This window comes from Chiloscyllium plagiosum, chromosome 16 (assembly GCF_004010195.1).
Source record: "Chiloscyllium plagiosum isolate BGI_BamShark_2017 chromosome 16, ASM401019v2, whole genome shotgun sequence".
Lineage (NCBI taxonomy): Eukaryota > Metazoa > Chordata > Chondrichthyes > Orectolobiformes > Hemiscylliidae > Chiloscyllium > Chiloscyllium plagiosum.
This window is the reverse complement of record NC_057725.1, coordinates 732,050-755,665: the sequence shown is the minus strand read 5'-3', so window position 1 is coordinate 755,665 and position 23,616 is coordinate 732,050. Positions and strand designations below refer to the sequence as shown.

General features: G+C 42.6%; 1 protein-coding gene across 5 annotated transcripts in view; it reads right to left on the bottom strand.

The window, feature by feature from the left end:
- Nucleotides 1-23,616, bottom strand: part of LOC122557604 (SH3 and multiple ankyrin repeat domains protein 2-like) — a 473,900-nt gene that overhangs the window by 407,002 nt on the left and 43,282 nt on the right. For all 5 annotated transcript variants that reach the window (XM_043705318.1, XM_043705321.1, XM_043705322.1 and 2 more), the window contains exon 3: nt 16,766-16,923. In XM_043705318.1, coding sequence (XP_043561253.1) covers nt 16,766-16,923 — 158 coding nt within the window. The remainder of the gene's footprint in view (nt 1-16,765; nt 16,924-23,616) is intronic.

The window sequence follows — 23,616 nt, the reverse complement described above, 5'->3', positions numbered from 1 at the left end:
CCTTATCTCTCCACGCTTCAGGCTCTCTGCCTTTATTCCTGATGAAGGGCTTTTGCCCGAAATGTCGATTTCACTGCTCCTTGGATGCTGCCTGAACTGCTGTGCTCTTCCAGCACCACTAAACCTTTGAACATGAGACAGTACAGCACAGTACTGGCCCTCAATGTTGATCCTACTCTACAATTTACTATCATCTCTGTGCCTATCAAAGAGTTGTTTAAATGTCCCTAATGTCTCTGACTCTACTACCACCGCTGGTAATGCACTCCATGCACCCACAACTCTAAGTGAAGAACCTACCTCTGACATCTCCCCTAAACCATCTTTTAATATATCCCTCGTGATAGACATTTCCATCCTGGGAAAAAGTCTCTGACTATTCACTCTCTCTATGCCTCTCATTATCTTGTAGACCTCTATCATGTCACCTCTCATCCTTCTTCGCACCAATGAGAAAAGCTCTAGCTCCCTCAACCTTTCTTCATAAGACATGCCCTCCAGTCCAGGCAGCATCCTGGTAAATCTCCCCTGCACCCTCTCTAAAGCACCCACACCTTTCCGATACTGAGGTGACCAGAACTGAACACAATATTTCAAGTTTTGTCTAACCAGGGCTCTATGGAGATGCAGCATAATCTCACGGCTCTTAAACCTATTCCCCTGCTAATGAAAACCAACATACCAAATGCCTTTTTAACAACCCCAACAACTTGGGTGGCAACTTTGAGAGATTTATGGACATGGACTCCAAGATCCCCCTGTTCCTCCATGCCGCCAAATCTAATCTGCATTCAAATTTGCCCGTCCAAAAGGAATCACTTCACACCTTTCCAGATTGAACTACATCTGCCACTTATCAGTCCAGCTCTGCATCCTGTCAATGTCCTATTGCAATCTACAACAGCCCTCCACACTGTCCACTACTCCACCAACCTTCGTGACATCAGCAAACTTACTAACCCACCCTCCCACTTCCTCATCCAAATCATTTATAAAAATCACAAAGAGCAGAGATCCCAGAGCAGATTCCTGAGGAACACCATCAGTCACCGAGCTCCAGGCTGAATACTTTCCATCTACCACCATGCTCTGTCTTCAATTGGCCAGCCAATTCTGTATCCAGACAGCATTATTTCCCTGTATCACATACCACCTTACTTTCTGAATGAGCCTACCATGAGGAACCTTATCAAACCCATTGCTAAAATCCACGTACACCACATCCACTGCTCTGCTTGACCTTCATCAATGTGTTTTGTCACATCCTCAAAGAATTCAATGAGGTTTATGAGGCATGTCTTGCCCCTCATAAAGCCATGTTGACCATATCTAATCAAACTATGCTTTTCAAGTAATCATAAATCTTGTCTCTTAGAATCCTCTCCAATACTTTGCCCATCGCAGATGTAAGACTTGTAGAGACTTATAAAATCATGAGGTGCATGGATAGGGTAAATAGACAAGGTATTTTCTCTGTTTTGGGGGAGTCCAGAACTAGAGGGCATATGTTTAGGATGAGAGAGGAAAGATATAAAAGGAACCTACGAGGCAACTCATGCAGAGGGTGGTGTGTGTGTGGAATGGGGTGCCAGAGGAAATGGTAAAGGCTGCTACAAGTGCAATATTTAAAAGATATCTGGATGGGTTTAGAGGGATATGGACCAGGTGCTGGCAAATGGGACAAGGTTAATTTAAGATATCTGGTCAGCATGGAAGAGTTGGATCGAACGGTCTGCTGTACAGTTATATGACTCTATGGCTGAGGGTCTCATGAATTTATAAAAAGCCAATGGTTGGGGTAGTGTCCTGTCACCAATCGTCCTTTCAATGCTACCCATATGTCACTAGTTTAAAAACTAAACTCATTTGATCAAGCGTCACATGATCAGTTATCACATTGCTGTCATGTAATCAATAACACCTCCAACAAAAGTGTGCAGCTTTACAGAACGAGTGGAGAGCTGCATGCTGCTATGAAACAGCATCATTTCTAGGTCAGGAGGATTTGGTACCTGACAGCGTGTGTAAGAACTGAAGTTTCATGTTGCTAAATAGGCTGCTGGCTTGACAGCTTGAAAGATGGCAACCTAGAAACCACTCTCCTTTGGAATAACTGCTGTGCCAGGGACATATGCCAGGCCCTAGAGAGTTCTGAACCTCCCTGTACTCATTTATACTGGCCTCATTTGAGTTTTGGTGGGCATTGAAAGTTCTCTGTGCTTGGTGGATAAATTGCACTCTAACTGCTAGTTCCAGCTTTAGTCATTTCTACATCTACAAGTGGAAATGTATTCAACAGCACAATTCAAATTAGGCCCTTATTTTTCTTAAAATTGGAAAATCCCACATATTTACATCTCAACTTTTAAAAAAATTAATAAAAGCAGAACCATTTAAAGAAAAATCACCAATAAATAAAACAATAAAATACAAATGTTAACTAAGATTTAACTGAGTCAATTTGGGTGACCCAGCTGCTCAGTGGTTAGCACTGCTGCCTCACAGCGCCAGGTGCCTGGGTTCGATTCCCCTACAGGCGATTGTCTGTGTTGAGTTTGCACATTCTCACTGTGTCTGTGTCAGTTTCCTCTGGGTGCTCCCACTTCCTCCCATCGTCTGAAGATGTACAAGTTAGGGTGGATTGGCCGTGCTAAATTGACCATGGTGTCCAGGGATGTGTAGTCCAGGTGGATTACCCAAGGGGAATGCAAGGTTAAAGGTAGAGGGATGTGGGTGGGTCTGGGTGGGATGACCTTCAGAGGATCAGTGTGGACTCAATGGGCTGAATGGCCTGCTTCCACACTGTAGCATTTCTATGAAGTTCACCACTTCTACAAAATCTCAAACTGAACACTCTGGTTGGCTCAGTTGGGGTCCGTTCCAAGGACATTCCATGATCCAGTATTTAGATTAGAGTGGTGCTGGAAAAGCACAGCAGGTCAGGCAGCATCCAAGGAACAGGGAAATCAACATTTGGGGCAAAAGCCCTTCATCAGGAATAGAGGCAGGAAGCCTCCAGGGTGGAGAGATAAATGGGAGGGAAGTGGGAGTGAGGAGAACGTAGCAAAGAGTACAGTAGGTGGATGGGGTGGGGATGAAGGTGATAGGTCAGGGAGGAGGGTGGTCCGTTGCTCCCGATGCGGTCTCCTCTACATTGGGGCGACTGGATGCCTCCTCGCAGAGCGCTTCAGGGAACATCTCCGGGACACCCGCAACAATCAACCACACCGCCCCGTTGCCCAACATTTCAACTCCCCCTCCCACTCTGCCGAGGACATGCAGGTCCTGGGCCTCCTCCACCACCATTTCCGCACCACCTGACACCTGGAGGAAGAACGCCTCATCTTCCGCCTCGGAACACTTCAACCCCCCCTCCAATTTATCTCTCCACCCTGGAGCCTGCCTTCAGTCCTGATGGATGGCTTTTGCCCGAAACGTCGATTTTCCTGCTCCTCGGATACTGTCTGACCTGCTGTGCTTTTCCAGCGCCACTCTGATGTCGACTCTGATTTCCAGCAACTGCAGTCCTCACTTTTGCCTAGTTGATTTTAACCTTACTGCGAATCCTCTTGCAAGGATGCCTGCGTTGAAGAAGTTCTCCTCCTCTCTCCACAAGAATCTCAGTGAGTCCCTCTCTCACTGCAACCTCCAGGTCATCTCCTCTACCCTGAAGCTCTTCAACCATGTCCTGAAACAGACTCGTTACCGCAGCCACATCTGCTTCCTCAGTGCTTGCCTCTGAGCCAACTGATCCAGTATTTGTTCATTGATTGCAGGATGCTATCTTTAGGATTATACACAGCTGTTTCGGGATGGGTTAAAGAGGGTGCAGAATTAGTACTTGTATCACCAGGTGTAAAACAGCTGACGGTAACCTATCTGTCCGTCACTACTCACCACGTTTCCTTTCACACTGGAACACGAACACCAATCCTTCACCAGGCAATGCCAGTGTGCTGAGAATGACCACCAGTACAGCCTGGAGGCATTGAAGCAAAGAGGATGGGTACACTTTAGGAGAAGTTGGATAATTTAGTTGTGTATTATGTATAGTTCTTGGCATCACATTATCGGAAGGATGTGAATGTTTTGGAGAGAGTGCAGGCATGATTTACAAGAATAGTTCCAGGGTTTGAGGAACTTCAATGACGAGGATAGATTGAAGGGGTTAGGACTGTTCTCCCTGAAGAAAAGAAACATAAGAGGAGATTTCATCAAGGGATTTTCAAGATCAAGATGAAGCTGGAGAGAGTATATTGGGAGAAGCTGTTTCCACTCGTATAGGAATAAGAACGAAAGAGCACTGGTTTAAGATGCCCTGCAAAAGAAGCGAGGGAGGAATGATAAACTGTTTTCACTCAGCGAGTAGTTAGCATTTGGAATGCACTGCCTGGAAATATTGTGGAGGTAAGTTCAACAGGGTATTGAAATGGTTATTTAAGTAATAATATTGTACAAGGGAATGGGAGGAAAGCAGGAGATTCGTACGAGGTAAAGATAGTCATTCAATGAGCTGGTGCAGACACAAGCCTGTTCCTGGGTTGTAACAAGTCTGTGAAACATGAGCAGGGAAGGAAGAGGAGGATCTGTCGCTGTGACTGGGAGAACATCAGCAGAGGGTTCTTGGATGGATAGCCCATTTCTGGCACAATTTTATGCAATGATGTGGAAATGGCCTCCTATGACAGTAGGTGATGTCATTACAGGAATCAGTGAGTTACAGAATTACTTCATTGTAACACCATTAGCTGAGTGAGCTGTGACCAAGGGAGACTCTCCAGTGACAGTATAAACTTATGCCTCTGATTTAATTTTACATCTATCCCACAATGCCCTTTCAGTGGTTTCAGGGAAAGCTAACAGCAGTACATCAAGCTACAAAGGTCGAGCTTGTTTGGTTGTACCCTGATGTCTCCAATACCAGGATGTAAACACAGACCCTGTCGGACTGAGTTCAGTGCTTGAGTAATTGTTGACCTTCTGCAACAAAAACGGCTGCTGGTTACTCATGGTTCAAACCCATGGCAGGGTGACTACTCCACTCCATATCTCCCACCTGACTGTCTCATCATCACTATTCTTTTAAATGAAGACATTTCTCCTCATCTCAGTCCTAAATGGATGACTTCTTTGTTCAGAGACTGTTAGCCCCTAGTTTTAGAATCTCCAGGCTGGGGAAATCATCCTCTTAGTGTCAACCCCAAGAAGAGCATTATGACAATTCAAAATGCGAGGTGCAGAAAGATGGGACTTGACATACTCACATAAGTACTTACTTACTGAAAAATATGTTACAAACAAATACTATTCATTCAATTCACTTTTACCAAAGTACAGCACAATTCCCACAGCGAGGGTGGGGTCTTGGTGGTGGGGGGGTGGGGGGGGGAGTGTTGAAAATTCACTGCCCAGTTGGTTGAATGAGGCAGAAACACTGTCGACTCCTTTCAAAGGCACCTGGATCTGCCCCTGACCTGCTGGCATCTGCAAGACTGCGGATGAGGGTCTGGGAAATGAGATTAGAATGGACAGCTAGATGTTTCTCAGTCAGTGGGAACACAGTGGGATGAATACTTCTTTCTGTGCTGCATATTTTCTGTGCTTCAATGGTCTTTTCACTGATGAGTTGGGCTCCTCCGATAATTGAGGATGGAGTTAGAACATAGAATATAGAACTATACAGCACAAGAGTTAGTTGTAGAGTGTCCTCCCCTAGTGAGTTGCTTGATCTGATCCATTGGTTGAGGGATTGCCGAGCTCTGTCTCTTGCAGGTTGCGTCTGGTTGGCTCTGCCTTGTAAACTCACCTGGTCAATGTGTCAGTTTTAAGCATATCCTGGCATGATCTCTTGCACTCTTCATTAACCTGAGGTTGATTCTTGACTTGATGGTAATGGTTGAGTGAAGGATATGTCAGGTCATGAGACTGCAGGCTGTGATTGAATACAATTCTTCTGAAGCTTACAGCACCTCATAGATGTTCAGCTCCTCAGATGCTGCCTGACTGGCTATGCTTTCCCAGCACCACACTCTCGACTCTGCTTCCATCATATAATCCCCATCCCTTCAGTATTTGTAAAGTCTGGCTCGCTCCTTAATGGTACAGGGGGTGGTAACACTGTTGTAAATTTTAAAAGGGGGAAAGTCAAATACAAAAAAAGATCAAGAACAGGCAGCTTTAAAATCCTGAGAGTCCTTGATGAGTTAGGGTTAGCCTGAGACCAAAGTTGTTTAATTGATCAGTAGTCACAGTGGAATTTGTAGCTATCCTCGCATTCTCTCTGAATGGCTATTTCTCCGATTTGCTTTTTACCGGGCACTATCCTCATGATGCTTTGCGAAAACTGAGAGACAGAGAGAGAGAGAGAGAGGGAGGGACAGAGAGAGAGAGAGAGACAGAGAGAGACAGAGATAGAGAGAGAGACAGGGATAGATGGACAGATAGAAAGAGAGAGAGAGAGAGACAGAGATAGAGAGAGAAACAGGGATAGATGGACAGATAGAAAGAGAGAGACAGAGAGAGAGAGAGAGACAGAGAGACAAAGAGAAACAGACAGAGAGTCAGAGAGACTCCATGTTTGCTGTTTGAATCCATTTTATTCTCTCTACTCTGCAAAGACATTGTTGCATGAAATACAGTTGATTTGTGTATTCCTATGTCTAGTTTAGTTGTTTTGTTCTACAAATATTCTACAAATAAATTTAATTTCAATATTTGAAAATTTCAGCAATATGTAGAACAATGTAGAACTTGCTGCCAAGTTCCAGTCATTTTGATGCCATCTGCAGCAGATTTTATGGGTTAAATGGCTTAAATCTGCTCCTATATCTTATGGTGTCTATTAATCGGAGTTCAGACTGGACCTTACTGATGCTTTTGTGAGCTTGGCTTGATTGGGTCAGCTGATCATTCTACTAATCTTAAGTCATGGTTTTCCTTCTTGAAACAATTTTAGTTCATGAAAGGTGCCTGGTATGAAAACCAGATGATGCAAATTGATAATTGATCGTCCATTTTCATCACTGACATAACAAAAGCCAAGTTCAAAAACTCCTACCCATGGTCCCTCTGGGTTTCCATGCCCTGCCATGACCCCTGCACCCTCTACGCTCTGTGTGTATTGCACCAATGGCCTTATACAAACTCATATTCAACTACTGACAAATCAATTCAGAATCAACTTTTTAAAAACACAGCTGTTCTTACAACCTTATCAAAGTGCCAATCGAACACTGTCATTCATTGTTTCGAAAGCAGAAGCTTTAGCTCTTTGCAGATCTCTTCATCCGATTGAAATAAATACATAGACATCGAAAAAACAGATCAAAGAAAGAATAGTTTAACAACTCAAAAACTTTTAATTAAAGTTAACCCTCCACTTCTGCCCATAGAAACATGTTCCTGTTGAGCTGATCCATTAATGAGTCCTGGAACTCAGCCATGAATTCATAACAAGGTCATCTGAAGAAACAGATGTCTGGTTGTCTGTTCCTGTTGTTACACTTGCCAGGTGATGAAAATCTGGCCCATGCACAATTCCCAGCAGCAGCCCATTGTCAAGTCCTCACCATTAGAGTAAGTGAGAATGAACAGAAGAATACTGGATCATGTCATGGGGTAAATGTATGGATCATGTCATGGGATAAATGTATGAATCATGTCATGGGGTAAATGTATGGATCATGTCATGAGTTAAATGCATACCTGACCTAAGCAAAGCCAGGAAGGAATTAAACTAGGAAGAAAAACTGAACAAAAGTAAGAAAGCTATTAATCATTTAGTGCCTTTCATGATCTCAGAAATCCCAAAGTGCTTTACATTTCAAGAAATATTCTTTGAAATGTAGTCAATTATTCCATCGTAGGAAATATAGCAATTAAATTATACACAGCAGGCTCCAACAAACAGCAATGTAAAAATGAACAAATAATCTAAGTGCAATCATGGATTGAGGAATAAATATCAGCCAAATCACTGGGGAGGTTTTCTTGTTCGTCTTTAAAAAGTGTCATGTGAATGTTTCTCACCAGCATCTAAGAGGGTACTCAATGCCTCAAATTTGCATCTCATTTAAAAGGCAGCAGCTCCAACAGTATGGCACTCCCTCTGTACTGCACTGGAAAATCATCTGTGCTTTTGTGTTCACATTTCTAGAGTGGGATTTAACCCATAGTCAGAGTGGAAAGTACCACCGAAAGAGCTAAGGCTAGATCCAAGTGAATTATTTTGCGTTGTGCTTTTTTTTGTCAGTTTAAATTAACAAAGAGTTTGTTTTCTTTGTGAATGATGCTAGTATATTACAGAACCTTTGTTGTATATAAACTGGCTTGTTAATCATTCCATTTCTGAGGAGTGGATCAGTTGCTTAATCATGCAGGGTACAATGTGTCAGACACAGCCCATCGACAGCAACATTCCCAGCTGTGTCAAACTCAGCCCACAGCGGAGACTCTTCCTGTCTGGAGAAGTTATTGTTGCCTGTCTTCTATTTGTGTCAGCTTAATCCATCCAAATCAGCCACTGGACCTAAATCAACTAATGTAGCACAAGTTCCCTCTTCGATCTTTGTCAGTTAATTACAAAATATCTAATGTTAATTTCAACAATGTCTTCAAGAACAGCCTCAATAGAACACAGTTTGAATTTGGTGTCAATTCTCACTCTCCTTGGATTTCCCATTGCTCAGTAACAGGCCAATGCTGCACTTTCTTTTGAAGAGAAATTACTGTTAAGTTTGAAAGCAGCAGTACCTAATCACAGAGGAGAGTAAGGCAAATAGTACGGGAATCGCAATGGGAGAAAGATGGGAGATAATCAGTGCTATGATGTCCATACCCAACAATAATTCACACCTAAGACTCAATCCAAAATCTCTGATATTAGCATAACCATTATTCAAGACTTATCTAAACAGTTTTAATCAGAATGTATCTGAAGATTTATACCTGAGTACCCCGCTGACACTCACCTTGAACCTCAGGCAGAGCACAAACCCATGAACATGACTTCAGCACTTTTTGCAAATCCTTATCCCATCTCTCAAATTTCTGGTATTGTCTGACAAAATACCACTTGTATCTTTCCCATCAAATATTATAAAGATATGAGCAGATTCTGTGCTTGATTTATACTCACTATACCGACACATGTTCATTACAGACACAACAAGCATTAATCTCAGTAAATATGCTTCCAAATTAAAAACCTTTTAATGTAGGCCTACAAATGACGTCAAACAATGAAAAACAAAGAACCCATTCTGAGCTACTGTGTGAAAGTCAAAAACCTATTCATGAGTTTTAGCCTAAACTCCAGGCAATGTAAGACTGGGGACATCAAGGGATAAGCAGTTAGTGCAGGAAAGTGATAGAGGCGGATGGTCACCCGGAATCTAATTGGATGGTAGGGCAGTTCTAATGGGCTGAATAATGTTCTCATGTTCCTGCATTCTCTTACTTTTATTGGGTTGGTCAAAGGGAGTTCAGAATAGATTAATTTATATTTCTAACAGCTGATTGTTTAACAATGATTTCAGACATTAAATTATTAATCTGTTTTCAGAAGTGGTGAACACATTGATCTTGAAAGGATAGTACTAAAATGGACAGATACTGAACACATTTTCATGAAATTCTTGTGATTCTATTTTAGCATGATCTATTCCACTTTTTAAATCAAAGTATGTTATAAGAAAGAACAGAGGGGTTTTCCAGCATCGGACGATTGTCCGTGTGAAGTTTGCACATTCATTCTCTCTCAATGTTGGTTGCCTCCCACAATCCAAAAATGTGCAGATTTGGTGGATTGGCCATCCTAAACTATCCGTAGTATCCAGGGTTGTGCAGGCCAGGTGGATTAGCCATGGGAAATGCAGGGTTACAGGGATAGGATAGGGAGGTGGGTTAGAGAGTCATAATCATATCGTACAGAAACTGACCCTTCAGTCCAACTAGTTTATGCCAACCATGTTCTCAAATTAAACTAATCCCACCTGTTTGACCCATATCCCCCTAAACTTTTCTTATTCATGTACTTATCTCAATGTCTTTTATGTTATAACTGTACCTGCATCCACCATCTTCCTCTGGCAGTTCATTCCACATGCAAATCGTTCTCTGTGTCAGAAAGTTGCCACTCACATCCGTTATAAATCTTTCTCATCTCACCTTAAAAATATGCCCCCCAGTTTTGAACTCCCCCACTCTATAGAAAAGATCTTTGCTATGCACCTTATCAATGCCCTCATGTTACGGCCTTCTATAAGGTCACCCTTCAACCTCGTACATTCCAGTGAAGCAAGTCCCAGTCTATCCAGCCTCTCCTTATAACTCAAGCCCTCCAGTCCTGGAAACAACCTGGTAAATCTTTCCTGAACCCTCTCCAGTTTTATAATATCCTTCCTATAACTGGGTGACCAGAATTGGACACAGTGCTCCAGAAGAGGCCTCACCAATCTTCTGTACAAGCTCAACATGATGTCCCAACGCCTATACTCAAAGGTTTGAGTAAGGAAGGCAAGTGCGCCAAATGCCTTCTTCACCACCTTGTCTACCTGTGACGCGGATTTCAAAGAACTTATGTACCCTAATCTCTAGGTCTCTCTGTTCTACAACACTACTCAAGGCCCGGCCATTAATTGTATAAGTCCCGCCCTTGTCTGTTTTACCAAAATGCAATACCTCACATTTATTCAAATTAAACTCCATCATTCATTCCTCAGCCCATTGACCCATTTGATCAAGATCCCATTATAATCTTAGCAAACCTTCTTCATTTTCTACAATGCCACCAATTTTGGTGTCACCTGCAAACCTACTAACCATGCCTTCTATATTCTCACCCAAATCAGTGATATAAATTACAAACAACAGTGGACCCAGAAACAAATCTCTTTGGAACAATCCTGTGGTTACAGGTCTCCAGTCCTAAAAACAACCCTGCACCACTACCCTCGGTCTCCTACCGTAAAACTAATTTTTATATCTAATTGGCAAGCTCACCCAGAATCCCATGTGATCTTCAAGATCTACAAAACCATGAAGGGTACAGACAGGATGGATAGAGATAAGTTTTTTCACAGGATGAGGGATTCAATAACGAGAGGTTACGCGTTCAAGGTGAGAGGAGAAAAGTTTAAGGGGGATACACGTGGAAAGTACTTTACACAGAGGGTGGTAGGTGCCTGGAACGTGCTGAACGCGGAGGTAGTAGAGGCAGACACGGTAGATTCATATAAGGTGCATGAGTAGGTGGGGAGCAGAGGGATACAGATGCTTAGGAATTAGGTGTAGACAGTAGATTTGGATTGGTTCAGGCTTGGAGGGCTGAAGGGCCTCTTCCTGGGCTGTAAATTTTCTTTATTTTTTGTTCTTTGTTCTGATCTAACTTTACTAATTAGTCTCCCATGTGGAACCTTCTCAAAAGTTCATATTAAAGTCCATCCAAAGTCTACCACTCTGACCTCATCAATCTGTTTTCTCAAAAAACCCAATCAAGTTTGTGAGACAGAATTTCCCTCACACCAAACCGCTGACTATCCCTCACAATTCCTTGCCTTTGCCAAATGCATGTAAATCCTATCTTTCAGAATCACATTCAACAACTTACCCAACACCAATGTCAGGCTCATGGGTCTATAGTTCCCAAGCTTTTCCTTACAGCCTTCCTTAAATAAAGGCACAATATTAGCCACCCTCCAGTGCCCTGAAACCTCATCTACATTTATGAATTATATAAATATTTCTGTGAGGGCCCCACAATTTCCTCCCTAACTTCCCACAACATCTGGGATATACTTGATCAGGTCCTGGACATTTATCCTCCTTCATGTTTTCTAGGAGCTCAAACACTTCCTTTTCTGCGATGAGAACTATTTTCAAAACATTCCTGATGAAGGGCTTATGCCCAAAACATCGAATCTCCTGCTCCTCAGATGCTGCCTGACCTGCTGTGCTTTTCCAGCACCACACTCTTGACTCTGATCTCCAGCATCTGCACCCCTCACTTTCTTCCACCATTTTCAAAACATCAATATTTATTTCCCTGAGTTCTCTAGCCTCCATTTCTTGTCTGGATGGGATGTTTTTTAGAGGGGTGGTGTGGACTTGATGGGTTGAATGGCCAGCTTCCACACCGCAGGGATTCTATGGTTCTCTAATTTCTTATGAATTGTTACATACTTGATATTTAAATTGGCAAAGGTCATGTCTGAGCAATAGAATGACACTGCGGGAAAGTTTACAAGGGCAGTGGAGATCAGGTTATATCATAACGCTGTCAGACTAAAGGCCAAGCTTTCTGTTTTCAACTGAACGTGACTTATTTCGGATGTGGGCTTTGCTGGGCCAGCACTTACAAGGGGTTCAAAACTGAACAATAAAATATTCAGGGATGTTTGACCTTTTGAAAAGACAGACAGGAAACAGAGGGTGTTGGAATAGCATTGTTGGTGTAGGATAGAATAAATATGACAGCACAAAATGATCATGGATTGGAACCTGTAAAATCCTTAAGGGTGGAGTTAAGGACTAAAGGGAGAAAGAAGACACTGGTAGGAATTGTCTATAAACCCCCGACAGTAGCTACATGGTGGGACGGAGAATAAATCAGGCGATAATGAGGGCATGTCACAAAGGCAGTACGTTAGTCATGGAACTAAATCCAAGCAGCTACTGTTGTGGGATTTGAAAATGTGTCTCCAGAGTTTGGGCCTCTGGACTGTTAATCTATGATATTACCATCTTCCCCTAACTGAGTTACCTTGGTAAATATCATTAAGGACGTAAAGACAGGAAGAAATGGGAAAGACAATGGCATAAGACAAACAGTGCTGTATAACGTAACATTGGATTCAGCCTTGACTCTAATGAAAAGTAAGACGCTGCAGCTCTCCCATTGTTTCGGAGCTGGAGGAGATTGGGATCATTGGTAAGGCTCTGGATTTGCTATTTGGACTGAAATCAATCACCTGTTAGATCAACAGGAAACCAACCATTGAATTAGTTCATGGTGGATCTTTATCTAAAATCCCAATTTGCTTCCAGATGCTCTTAAAAAACCTTGGTGTTTTGGCAAACACCTTTCAGTTACCCAACATCATTAAACACAATTGATCTGGTTATTCACTTCTTGTTGGGATTTTGAGGTGTAAAAATTGGCTGCTACAAACTGATGAACATAATAACAGGGAATGAACTTCAGAAGAAATTTTTTCCTAATAGCCTTTGGGACCCTCATCAGCATGTACCAAAATATGAGGAAAATACAAGATCTTTCCATTTCTTTTTCTCATTTTCTGGTTTACCCAGTTTGGGTTTTGTAGCCTGCAAATTTAGAAAATGTTTTCCTGCTTCTGTCTTAATGATGGATACAGCCTAAACAGATCCTCCTGGATCAGCAGCTTAACAGGCTGGGAGGTCCGCGCCAGTGCAGCCTCAGAAAGAAGAGTGCAATTTCAGTTTTAGACAGTAGCTCAGCACCTGATGTGGTCCCTGACATAAACCTCCCCCTTCCCCAATATCAGATAACGTGTCCATACGGCCAGCCCCTTGCAAAGCAAGTGCCTTCTTCCTGATTCTCTCAAACTCTCGTTGAATCCTGACGAGGGCTAGAGAGTGGTGCTGGAAAAGCACAGCTGGTCAGGCAGCATCCGAGGAGCAGGAGAATCGGTGTTTCGCGCATAAGCTCTTCATCAGGAATGAAGCTTGTGGGCTGGGGGGCTGAGAGATACATGGGAGGGAGAGTGGGGCTAGGGGGGCAAGGTAGCTAAGAAGGCAATAGGCCCCTGACGGGCTGAAGTGATATCTTGTGAAATTTTAGGGTCTTCATATGTTGTTCCCAAGATTACCCTCATCTCCTCTCCAACCCTGTAACCCTATCAATGCAGCCAACTATTTTTCAGGGATAGTCTTGCCTATCCAAGACAAGCAAAGTGTCTAGAACAACTTCAGGAAAAATACCCTCTGGAAGTAACTAGTATTGTTAACAATCTATGAAGTAAGGTGATATTATTGAAGCTATCAAACCAAACGGTGGGGATTAGACATCTTTCTGTTGTAAGTACTGGTACCCAGGGAGCTGCAGCTCAGGAGCTGTATAGGAAGGTCAATACCTGACAGAAACAACAAGACTTGCACAGTGACTGTCTGCCCCTTTTATCTTCCTTCAGGCTGTCCAGATATCCCCTGATACAAACGACAACATCTTGATCAGGAACATTTTCAAGGAGAATTGAATGACCAGCCAAAGTGCTCAGACTTTGCATACATTTATTAGGAATCCCCTTTCAGTTTTACTTTTCTAACCTTTGAATCAATTAACAGTTGAGATGATTAAATAAAAAGTAGTACCAATGATCAAGCTTTATTGAAAATGAAATGAGCTGAGTAGAATATGTCATCTGAGGTACTCACTCATTCCTTTACACAAGAAGGAACTACATGTAGCCTATATTTCTGATAAATGAGCCCACTTCTGCACTATAGAGTCATTAGCATTCAATGGCACTTAGCCGCAATACTCTTTTAGTGAGCCAGTTCAGAAATGATGGGCAGAATGGCCTCTTTCTGTGCTTTATTCCTAAGAACCATTGATGATCTCTCATTCAGAGAGGGGCTTTGATAATGATTGGCCCATGATGCAGAAGCACATGACTGTGGGATTTCCTTTCAGAGAGAAGCCCTCGTCAGCACCCAGATGTACCTGATAGTATGTGCTGAGAAGATGATTTATATTCGTGCAACAGGATTGGAACGAGGGTCTATGTGTTCTTTCCCTTTCCAGTGTCTGTTTACCCACTTCTCTCATCTTGACATTGATGGGGAGAGGAGCAGGATCTGAAGCTTGACCAGCCGTTCCTATTGATCCAACTTAGTTTTCTCATTTGAACTTAAGTTCCCTTTCCTAATTAAAGTCGATCATCCGAGTCCAGATAGCTACAGCTGATAGCTACATTCCCCAGTGGCCATTACATTTTGGGGAAGAGAATTCCAAATTCAAATTCACATTTCTCCAAAAGTAAGTTCACGTGACCAAACAAACTAGTAGCAGGAATTGGCCATTCATCTCCTTGTATCAATTCCATCATGGAGTTCAATCATGGCTGATCTCTCTGTGACATCAAATCCACATTTGCACCAACCCAATAACTTTTCATGCCCCTGTTTATCAAGAATCTTATCACCACTGCCTTAAATATATTCAAGATCTCTGCTTCCACTCCCATTTCAGGATGTGGGTTCGAAAGCCTTACAACCATCTGAGAGAAAGAAAGAGGTTTTACTGAATCTCTCTTGTAAATGGTCAAGCTTTGACTTTTAAACAGTAACTATCAGTTCTAGATTGTTCCATTAGAGGAATCATCCTCTCGACATCCACCCCTCGAATTTTACATATTCCAATCATGTCAACTCTTACTCTTCGAAATTCCAGCAGGTATGACCCTAGCAGTCCAACATTTCCTCATACCACAACTCTCCCATTCTGTGTCAGAGTTTGGTAAACTTTTTCTGAACGGTCTTCAACATCCTTCCTTAAATACAGAGACTGATACTATGCACAGTATTATAGTGTGGTCATTGCAGTGGCCTGCGTAATTGAAACATTGTCTCCATATTCTTGTGTTCAATTCCCCTGACAACAACATTTGATTAACTTGCTTAATTATTTGCTGTACTTGTATATCAACATTTTGCAGTTCATGCAGTAGGACACCCAGATCCATCTCCAGTCTCTCACTATTGAGAGGATATGATTCCTTTATATTTTTTCTGCCAAAACTAGACAATTTTGCATTTTCCCACTTTATACTCCATTTGCCACTAAATCTTTGCCCACTCACTTACCTGTCTATATCCCTTTATAACTTCCTAGTATCCTCTTTATAATTTATTTTCTGAACTTTTTTGTAGTCATTATCAAATTTAACAAATGTGCCATCCTTTCTGTAAAGTTATTTTTATAAATTGTGAAGAGCTGAGATTCCCATGGAACAGCACTGATTACATTTTGCCAATTTGAAAAAAGCCTGTTTACAATACTGTCTACTTAGCCAGCCAATCTTCTATTCTAATACATTACCCCTTACACCATGAACTTTTATTTTCCACAATAACATTCGTTGTGGTATTTTATTTAATGCCTTCCAGAAATCTAAGTACAAAACATCGACTGGTTCCTCTTTGTTCCCAGCTTCTTATATCTTCAAAAAAACTCCACTAACTTTGTTAAAATGTGATTTCCCTTTCGCAAACCCATGTTGGCTCTGCCTGATTAATCTGAACTTACCCAAGTGCTCTGTTATAATGTCTTTAATAACAGCGTGTGTAATTATAATAATAGCAAGCACTTCTTGATTTCCTTCCTAACTGAATTGGCTCAGACCGGAACATCATTTCCTCTAAATAAGGAGTTTAAAGCAGTTATTATGATGTAAGCATTAAAATAAATGAGTATTGTGTCAAAATGCAATACTGTCACATTATTTTTATATCCATGAATGACAGCAGGATATTGTGTATAATTTTTGTAATCTAAGAGTTTGATTGTGAACTAAAAATAAATTTTAATAACAGCAACAGAGGTGTTTTTAATATAGAGAAACAACAGAGGTGGTGACATCAATCTCCTTATGGAGATATTAGGACAGATGATCAAAAACTTACTCAAAGAGCCTGAATGCACAATTGCTAGTGATTTGAGAAAAAGTGAAGTGCTGGATGTGTTCTCTTTATTGGGTCATTATGCAAGAATGTAATGAGCACTGACCTTTCACCCGATCTCCTTTGTTGAGAGGGATCTCCCCATCTCCTTGAGGCTGATAGGACCTTAACACAATAAACTGCCTTCCAGGAACTGCACTGTAAAGTTTCCGCTTTGGTCCCTGGTTTTCCAATCCAAAGACTGTCTCTTTAATAACAGCAGGACTGTAATCAAGCAGAAATAACAACAACAGCGTAAAGAACTCTACAGGGCAAGTACAGTTACCATTAGATGAATTCTTGCAGTCAAAAAGATTGCAAAGATACTTCAGATTTCCCTTGTAAAGGAGTTGATGTATTTTATGAAAGGGAAGGTTGGAACTGTGAGTAGACTAAAAATGAGCGGACTACTTTAAAATGCAGCAGAGTAGTTGGTGTTGAAACCGATAGTCAACCAACCTAGATATGTTTGAAAACTCGGCCAATATTGAAGTACTTCTCCTTGAAAAGCAATGAAGGCATTGAGGACAGGGAGTTTCACATCAAATTGCTCCTAGTTTCATCTCCTCAGCAGGCTAATTTTAGTGACCTACTTTATGAATTTGTGTTAAGCTGCTGTCCGGACTATTTTAGTTTAGCTGTTAACCTGTTTAGGATAAATGCACCTCATCTATCACCACGAGTGGGACATGACAGTGTTCTTGTGCTCAAAGATCCAGATGAACTGGGGCAAGTTCTGGTTCTGTGAGAATGATTAAACTTTACAGAGGCAGGGACTGTCACTCCTGGTCACCTTGAATCAGTCGATGGAATTCCTCTCTCTGCATCACCAAGTTGGCAGTTTAAACTCTTATTGCAAAAGCCTGCTACTCCAGTGAAATAGTTCCTGTATTGTTAATGCTGCTATTGCTGCAAAGCATTAAACCAGGTCCTGCAGCAATTAAAAATTCAACAGTTATGTAAAATACAACATTGGGCTTTCCTGATCCATACCCCAAATCAATCAATACCAATAAAAACAAGTGAATCAAATACTCTTCAGGCTTGTTTATGGGATCTTGCTGTTTCCAAAATGGTGACTCTATTTGCCTCCAGACTGGACAAGGCAGCTCAAAGACAAATTCATTGAGAGACATACTTTTTTTTGAGGAGCCTGACTGATTACAATATAAAAGTAAAGCCCTTTTCTGGTGAGCCAGAGAGACACAGATCAGCCCCAGATCCAGATTGTTAAAGACTGATGCTAAATTAACAAGGTTGGCTTTGACTAACACTGACCCTGAGTCATCTCTGGTGGCACACATTCTGATTTGGCTCAGCTTGTCACACAGTCGGGCAGGGTTGGTGAGGGGGGAGGTGGGGTAGGAGGAGGTGTCAATGGGTTGCCATTCAGCCTGAAATTCCCTCAGCTCCTTCCTCGATTTATCAATGGACTCTTACAGGGCTAGGGATGAAGAATGGATATGTGGCAGGCTTATCTCTCCATTTTCACCACTTAGAGGAGAAAGTGAGGACTGCAGATGCTGGAGATCAGAGCTGAAAATGTGTTGCTGGAAAAGCGCAGCAGGTCAGGCAGCATCCAAGGAGCAGGAGAATCGACGTTTCGGGCATAAGCTTTTCATCAGGAATGTGGGGGGTGTGGGTAAGGGGGCTGAGAGATAAATAGGAGGGGATGGAGCTGGGGGGGAAGGTAGCTGGGAAGATGATAGGCAGATGAAGATGGGGGGGGTGATAGTGATAGGTCAGAGGGGAGGGTGGAGTGGGTAAGGTGGGGGGAGGGGAGATTCATTACCACACTTTTTCACTCACTCCCTTGGCCTATCACTCCCTCACTACCCACAGGCCCAGGCAGTGTTTGCTGATTAAGGGCACTCAGGAGGAGTATGGGAAGTTTGTGGAGATATCAACATATGCTTCCTCGCACCCAGTCCCAACCCTCTGGCAGTCCTGGGCTGTGCTGTTGTTGCAAACACTCCTCCTCGTGACTGCCCTGTCTGCCCTATCTTTCCCATCATAACTAATCCCAGCAGCTGCCTGAGTCTCATCTTCCCCTGCCTCCTGTGGACCCTAAAAATCTACCTGGTTCCCTCTGGTTCCCCACAACAGTACATCTGATTCTCTCCCTCCCACACCGTGGCCTTCCTTACCTTTCTCCTCCCATGTCCTACTTGATTGTACTTGTCCCCCTTCTTCACATCACTCTGCCCCAGCCCGATGACCCCCGACTCTCTCTCCCTGATTGGTCTCAGACTGCCTCTTGGATGTACACATTATAAACCAAAGGCTCTGCATGTCCTTTAAGGTGGATGTGAAACTCAGTCAAGAACTTGGCATGCTTAAGGAAAAGCAGAGAAAATCTCAGCCGGGAATATTTATCTCTTATCTGACATCACAAAAACAAGTGATCTGCTGACTATCAGATTTCCATTTCTGGGAACTTGCTGTAATTAGATTGGTTGCTTCTGATCGTAAAGGACAACAGTGATTTCCTATCTCATAGCCCATGTAGTAATTGGCTGTTCTGTCCTTTGGGACATTCTGAAAGATGCTATTTAATTGCAAATTATTCATTTTCATTAATCAGTCAGGAGTTCTCTCCTGACCCAGAGAGTCAGGTTTTCAGGAAGGTTGGCACAATAAATAAGATTTAATTAGCTTTGAAACAAGTACTGTAGTGATCAATAAAGATGTGAAATCAATAGTTACATCATTACAGCAGCTTCAGAAACTGCTGGGATTCCCTCACCAACCACAATCCAGTTAAAAAATAATGCACTTGGGTTGTAACAATCACAGGTTTTATATTTCTTTATTTTTGGGTTACGAACAAAAAATGAAACAGTTACTGCTTTAAACCAAGAAAACTGTGGAAGGAGATGTTGCAGCATTAAGACGAGTTTGTGAAACTCATTGTGAATTGTATTTACACTGGGAGGACTGCAGCTCCCTGTCAGTACTGTGGGTTAGTGAATGTTTACACAGATACAAACAGCTGATTGGTCTTTTAATCAGGACTAGCAGTGTGGGTCCAGAGTTATCCACATGATGGAAACTGTCTGATTGACTTGTGGGCAGGTGGACAGTGTGTGTGAAAACAATATAGCGATAGAAAGAATCAAAAACACAATATTTCCGATTCCTTGCAGAGTGATTCTTTTGCGTTACTTGCCAATAGACTGCTGAGTCCACCCAGTGACTGAGAGAGACTGAAGAAGTAGTGTTGAGAGTGGTGCTCGAAAAGCACAGCAGGCCAGGCAACATTCGAAGAGTAGGAGACCCGATGTTTTGGGCAAAAGTCCTTCATCAGGAATGTGACTGTGAACCTCAGGAGGGGGGGGGGGAGATAAGAGCGGAGTGGAATTGTGGAAGGGGCAGCATTTAGGAACTAGTCAGGAGGAGGTGCAGAGCTGGGGGTGATCAGATCGCTTAATCTGAACCATCAACATTCATCCTCCCCCAGCATTCCACTCTTCCCAGCCACACTTCAGCTCTGACGAAGAGTCATTTAGACTCGAAACATTAGTTTGCTGTGTCTCCATGGATGCTGGCTGACCCGCTGTGATCTCCACCTTCTTTGATTTCAGTAATTTGCTCCAGTCTATCTCTATCCTGCTGTACCCCGTGGCAATCCTCTTCATTATCTACAGCTCACCCAGTCTTTGTGTCATCTGCAAACTTCCTTGTCAGGCCAGCTACATTCTCTTCCGGATCATTTGTACAGTTTATATTGCAAATAACAGTGGAACATCACTGATCACAGATCTCCAGTCAGAAAAACACCCTTGCACTGTCTCCCTGTCTTCTGTGAACAAGTCAGTTCCATATCCACCTTACCAGCTCATTGCAAATCTCATGTGACTTCACCTTTTGGATCAGCCAATCAGGAGGGACCTTGTCATGAAGGCCTTGCTAAAGTCTATATAGACAATATCCACAGCCCTGCACTCATTAATCATCTTTGTCACTTCCCCAAAAAGGTTAATACTGTTTATGAGACACGACCTTCCCACACAAAGCTCTGCTGCATATTTCCGAATGCGAGTAAATCCTGTCCTGACTGATGTAAGGATCACCAGCCTGTGATTTTCTGGATTATATCGATTGACTTTCTCTGATTAGAAGGACTCAGAAGATGTAAAGAGACAACTCATTAAATTCTGTGGAGGGCACGACTAAACCGTGCTCCCTTTATTCTCTTGTTTCTTCCCATAACATCGATGTTCTTCCCCTTTGGCTGTGTCTGCAGATGTGTGCATAGACAGGTTGAAGAAGGGTGGGAATTTAAGTTAGTGAGTTTTGAGTTGTTAATTAATATGCTGTTTTCTTGTGATTAGAACTGATTTCTTTGTACTAAAAATAGTTCATTGTTAAAAGTATAGAACCCTGGCCAGTGCGATGGTCAATGAGGGTAGAATGCAGCAGGACCTGGGTGTCCTCATGCACCAGTCACTGAAGGTGAGCATGCAGGTGCAGCAGGTGGAAACAACATTCCATACATATCTCCCTAAACCTCCCCCCCATCACTTTGAACTCATGACCCCGAGTAATTGAGTCCTCCACTCTGGGGACAAAGCTTCTTGCTATCCACCCTGTCTATACCTCTCATGATGTTGCAGGCCTTAACGAGGTTCCCCCCTCAACCGCCTTTTCAAAGAAAATAATCCTAATCTACTCAACATCTCCTCATAGCTAGCGCCCTCCATACCAGGCAACATCCTGGTGAACCTCCTCTGCACCCTCTCCAAAGTATCCACATACTTTTGGCAATGTGGTGATCAGAACTGTACGCAGTATTCCAAATGTGGCCAAACCAAAGTCTTTTACAACTGTAACCTGACCTGCCAACACCTGTACTCAATACCCCGTCCAATGAAGGAAAGCATGCCATATGCCTTCTTGACCACTTTACTGACCTGCTTTGCCACCTTCAGGGAACAATGGACCTGAACACCCAGATCTCTCTGTACATCGAGGAATTTTTTCATTTACCGTATACAGAATAACCTCGATTAGTGAATGAGAAGGGGGTTGGCGGGGAGTATTTGGTTCGGATAACTGATCAGGGTTCCTTTGATGACCTTGTTCCTGCTCCCACCACCAGCACAGGCTGCCTGCTCTCATTGTGCTTTTATTTAAATTTAATAAAGCTTTTATTAGACCTTGAGTTCTTGTTTGGATAATCCGAAATTCAGATAATTGATGTTTGGATCTTCCAAAATACATCATCTTGCATTTGCCTGGATTGAACTTCATCTGCCATTTCTCTACCCAATCTCCAATCTATCGATATTTTACTGCATTCTCGGACAGGACCCTTCACTATCTGCTACTCCACCAATCTTAGTGTCAGCTGCAAACCTACTACTCAGACCAACTATACCTTCCTCCAGACCAGTTATGTATAACGAGCCACACCTACAATACTGTGTGCAGTTTCAGTCTCCTTTTCTGGGGAAGGATGCTCTTGTCCTCGAGGGAGAGCAGTGATGGTTTCCCGGGCTGATTCCAAGAATGGTGGGACTGATGGATCAGGAGAGATTCACGAGATGGGATTGAGGTTCATAAGGAGGAAGTGCTGGCAATTCTGGAAAGTGTGAAAATAGATAAGTCCCCTGGGCCAGATGGGATTTATCCCAGGATTCTCTGGGAAGCCAGGGAGGAGATTGCTGAGCCTTTGACTTTGATCTTTATGTCATCATTGTCTACAGGAATAGTGCCAGAAGACTGGAGGATAGCAAATGTTGTCCCCTTCTCCAAGAAGGGGAGGAGAGAAAACCCTGGACTAGTGAGCCTTATAGACCAATTATAGACCAGTGAGCCTTACTTCGGTTGTGGGTAAAGTGTTGGAAAAGATTATGAGAGATGGAATTTTTTGGGTTTTGAGAAGATTTGCAGCTCAGGTTGAGATTCTGGATGTAAGTTTGCTCGCTGAGCTAGAAGGTTCATTTTCAGACATTTTGTTATCATACTAGGTAACATCTTCAGTGAGCCTCCGGGCGAAGCCCTGCTGATGATTCCTGCTTTCTATTTATATGTTTGGGTTTCTTTGATGACATCACAATAGGAAACGACATCACCATAGGAAATGACATCATCAACCCAAAGAAACCTTCAGAGGCTCACTGAAGATGTTACCTAGTATGGTGATGAAATGTCTGAAAATGAACCTTCCACCTTCAGTGAGCAAATCTACACCCAGAGAGGATTTATAATAATTTCTCCACCCAATCTCCAATCTATCTATATTGAAAGAATAATTTGATTAGGGAAAGTCAACACGATTTTGTGAAGGGTCGGACATGCCTCACATACCTGACTGAGTTCTTTGAGAAGGTGACCAAACAGGTGGATGAGGGTAATGCAGTTGATGTGGTGTATATGGATTTCAGTAAGGAGTTTGATAAGGGGTTCCCATGGTAGGTGACTGCACAAGATATGCAGGTATGGATTTGAGGCTGATTTAGTGGTTTGGATCAGAAATTGGAGAGCTGAGAGAAGACAGAGGTGATGGTCGATGGGAAATATTCATCCTGGAGTTCAGTTACTACTGGTGTACCACAAGAATCTGTTTTGAGTCCACTGCTGTTTGTTAATTTATAAATGATGTGGATGAGGGCGTAGAAGGATAGGTTAGTATTTTGTGGATGACACTAAGGTCGATGGAGTTGTGGATAGTGTCGAAGGATATTGCGGGGTCCAGAGAGACATAGATAAGCTGCTGAGTTGGTTGAGGGGTGGCAAATGGAGTTTAATGTGGAAAAATGTGAGGTGATTCATCTTGTAAGGAGGAACAGGAATAATGGTAATATTCTTGGTGGTGTAGATGAGCAGAGAGATCTCGGTGTCCATGTGCATAAATCCCGGAAAGTTGCCATCCAGCTTGATAGCGTGTTAAGAAGGCGTACGGTGTGTTAGCTT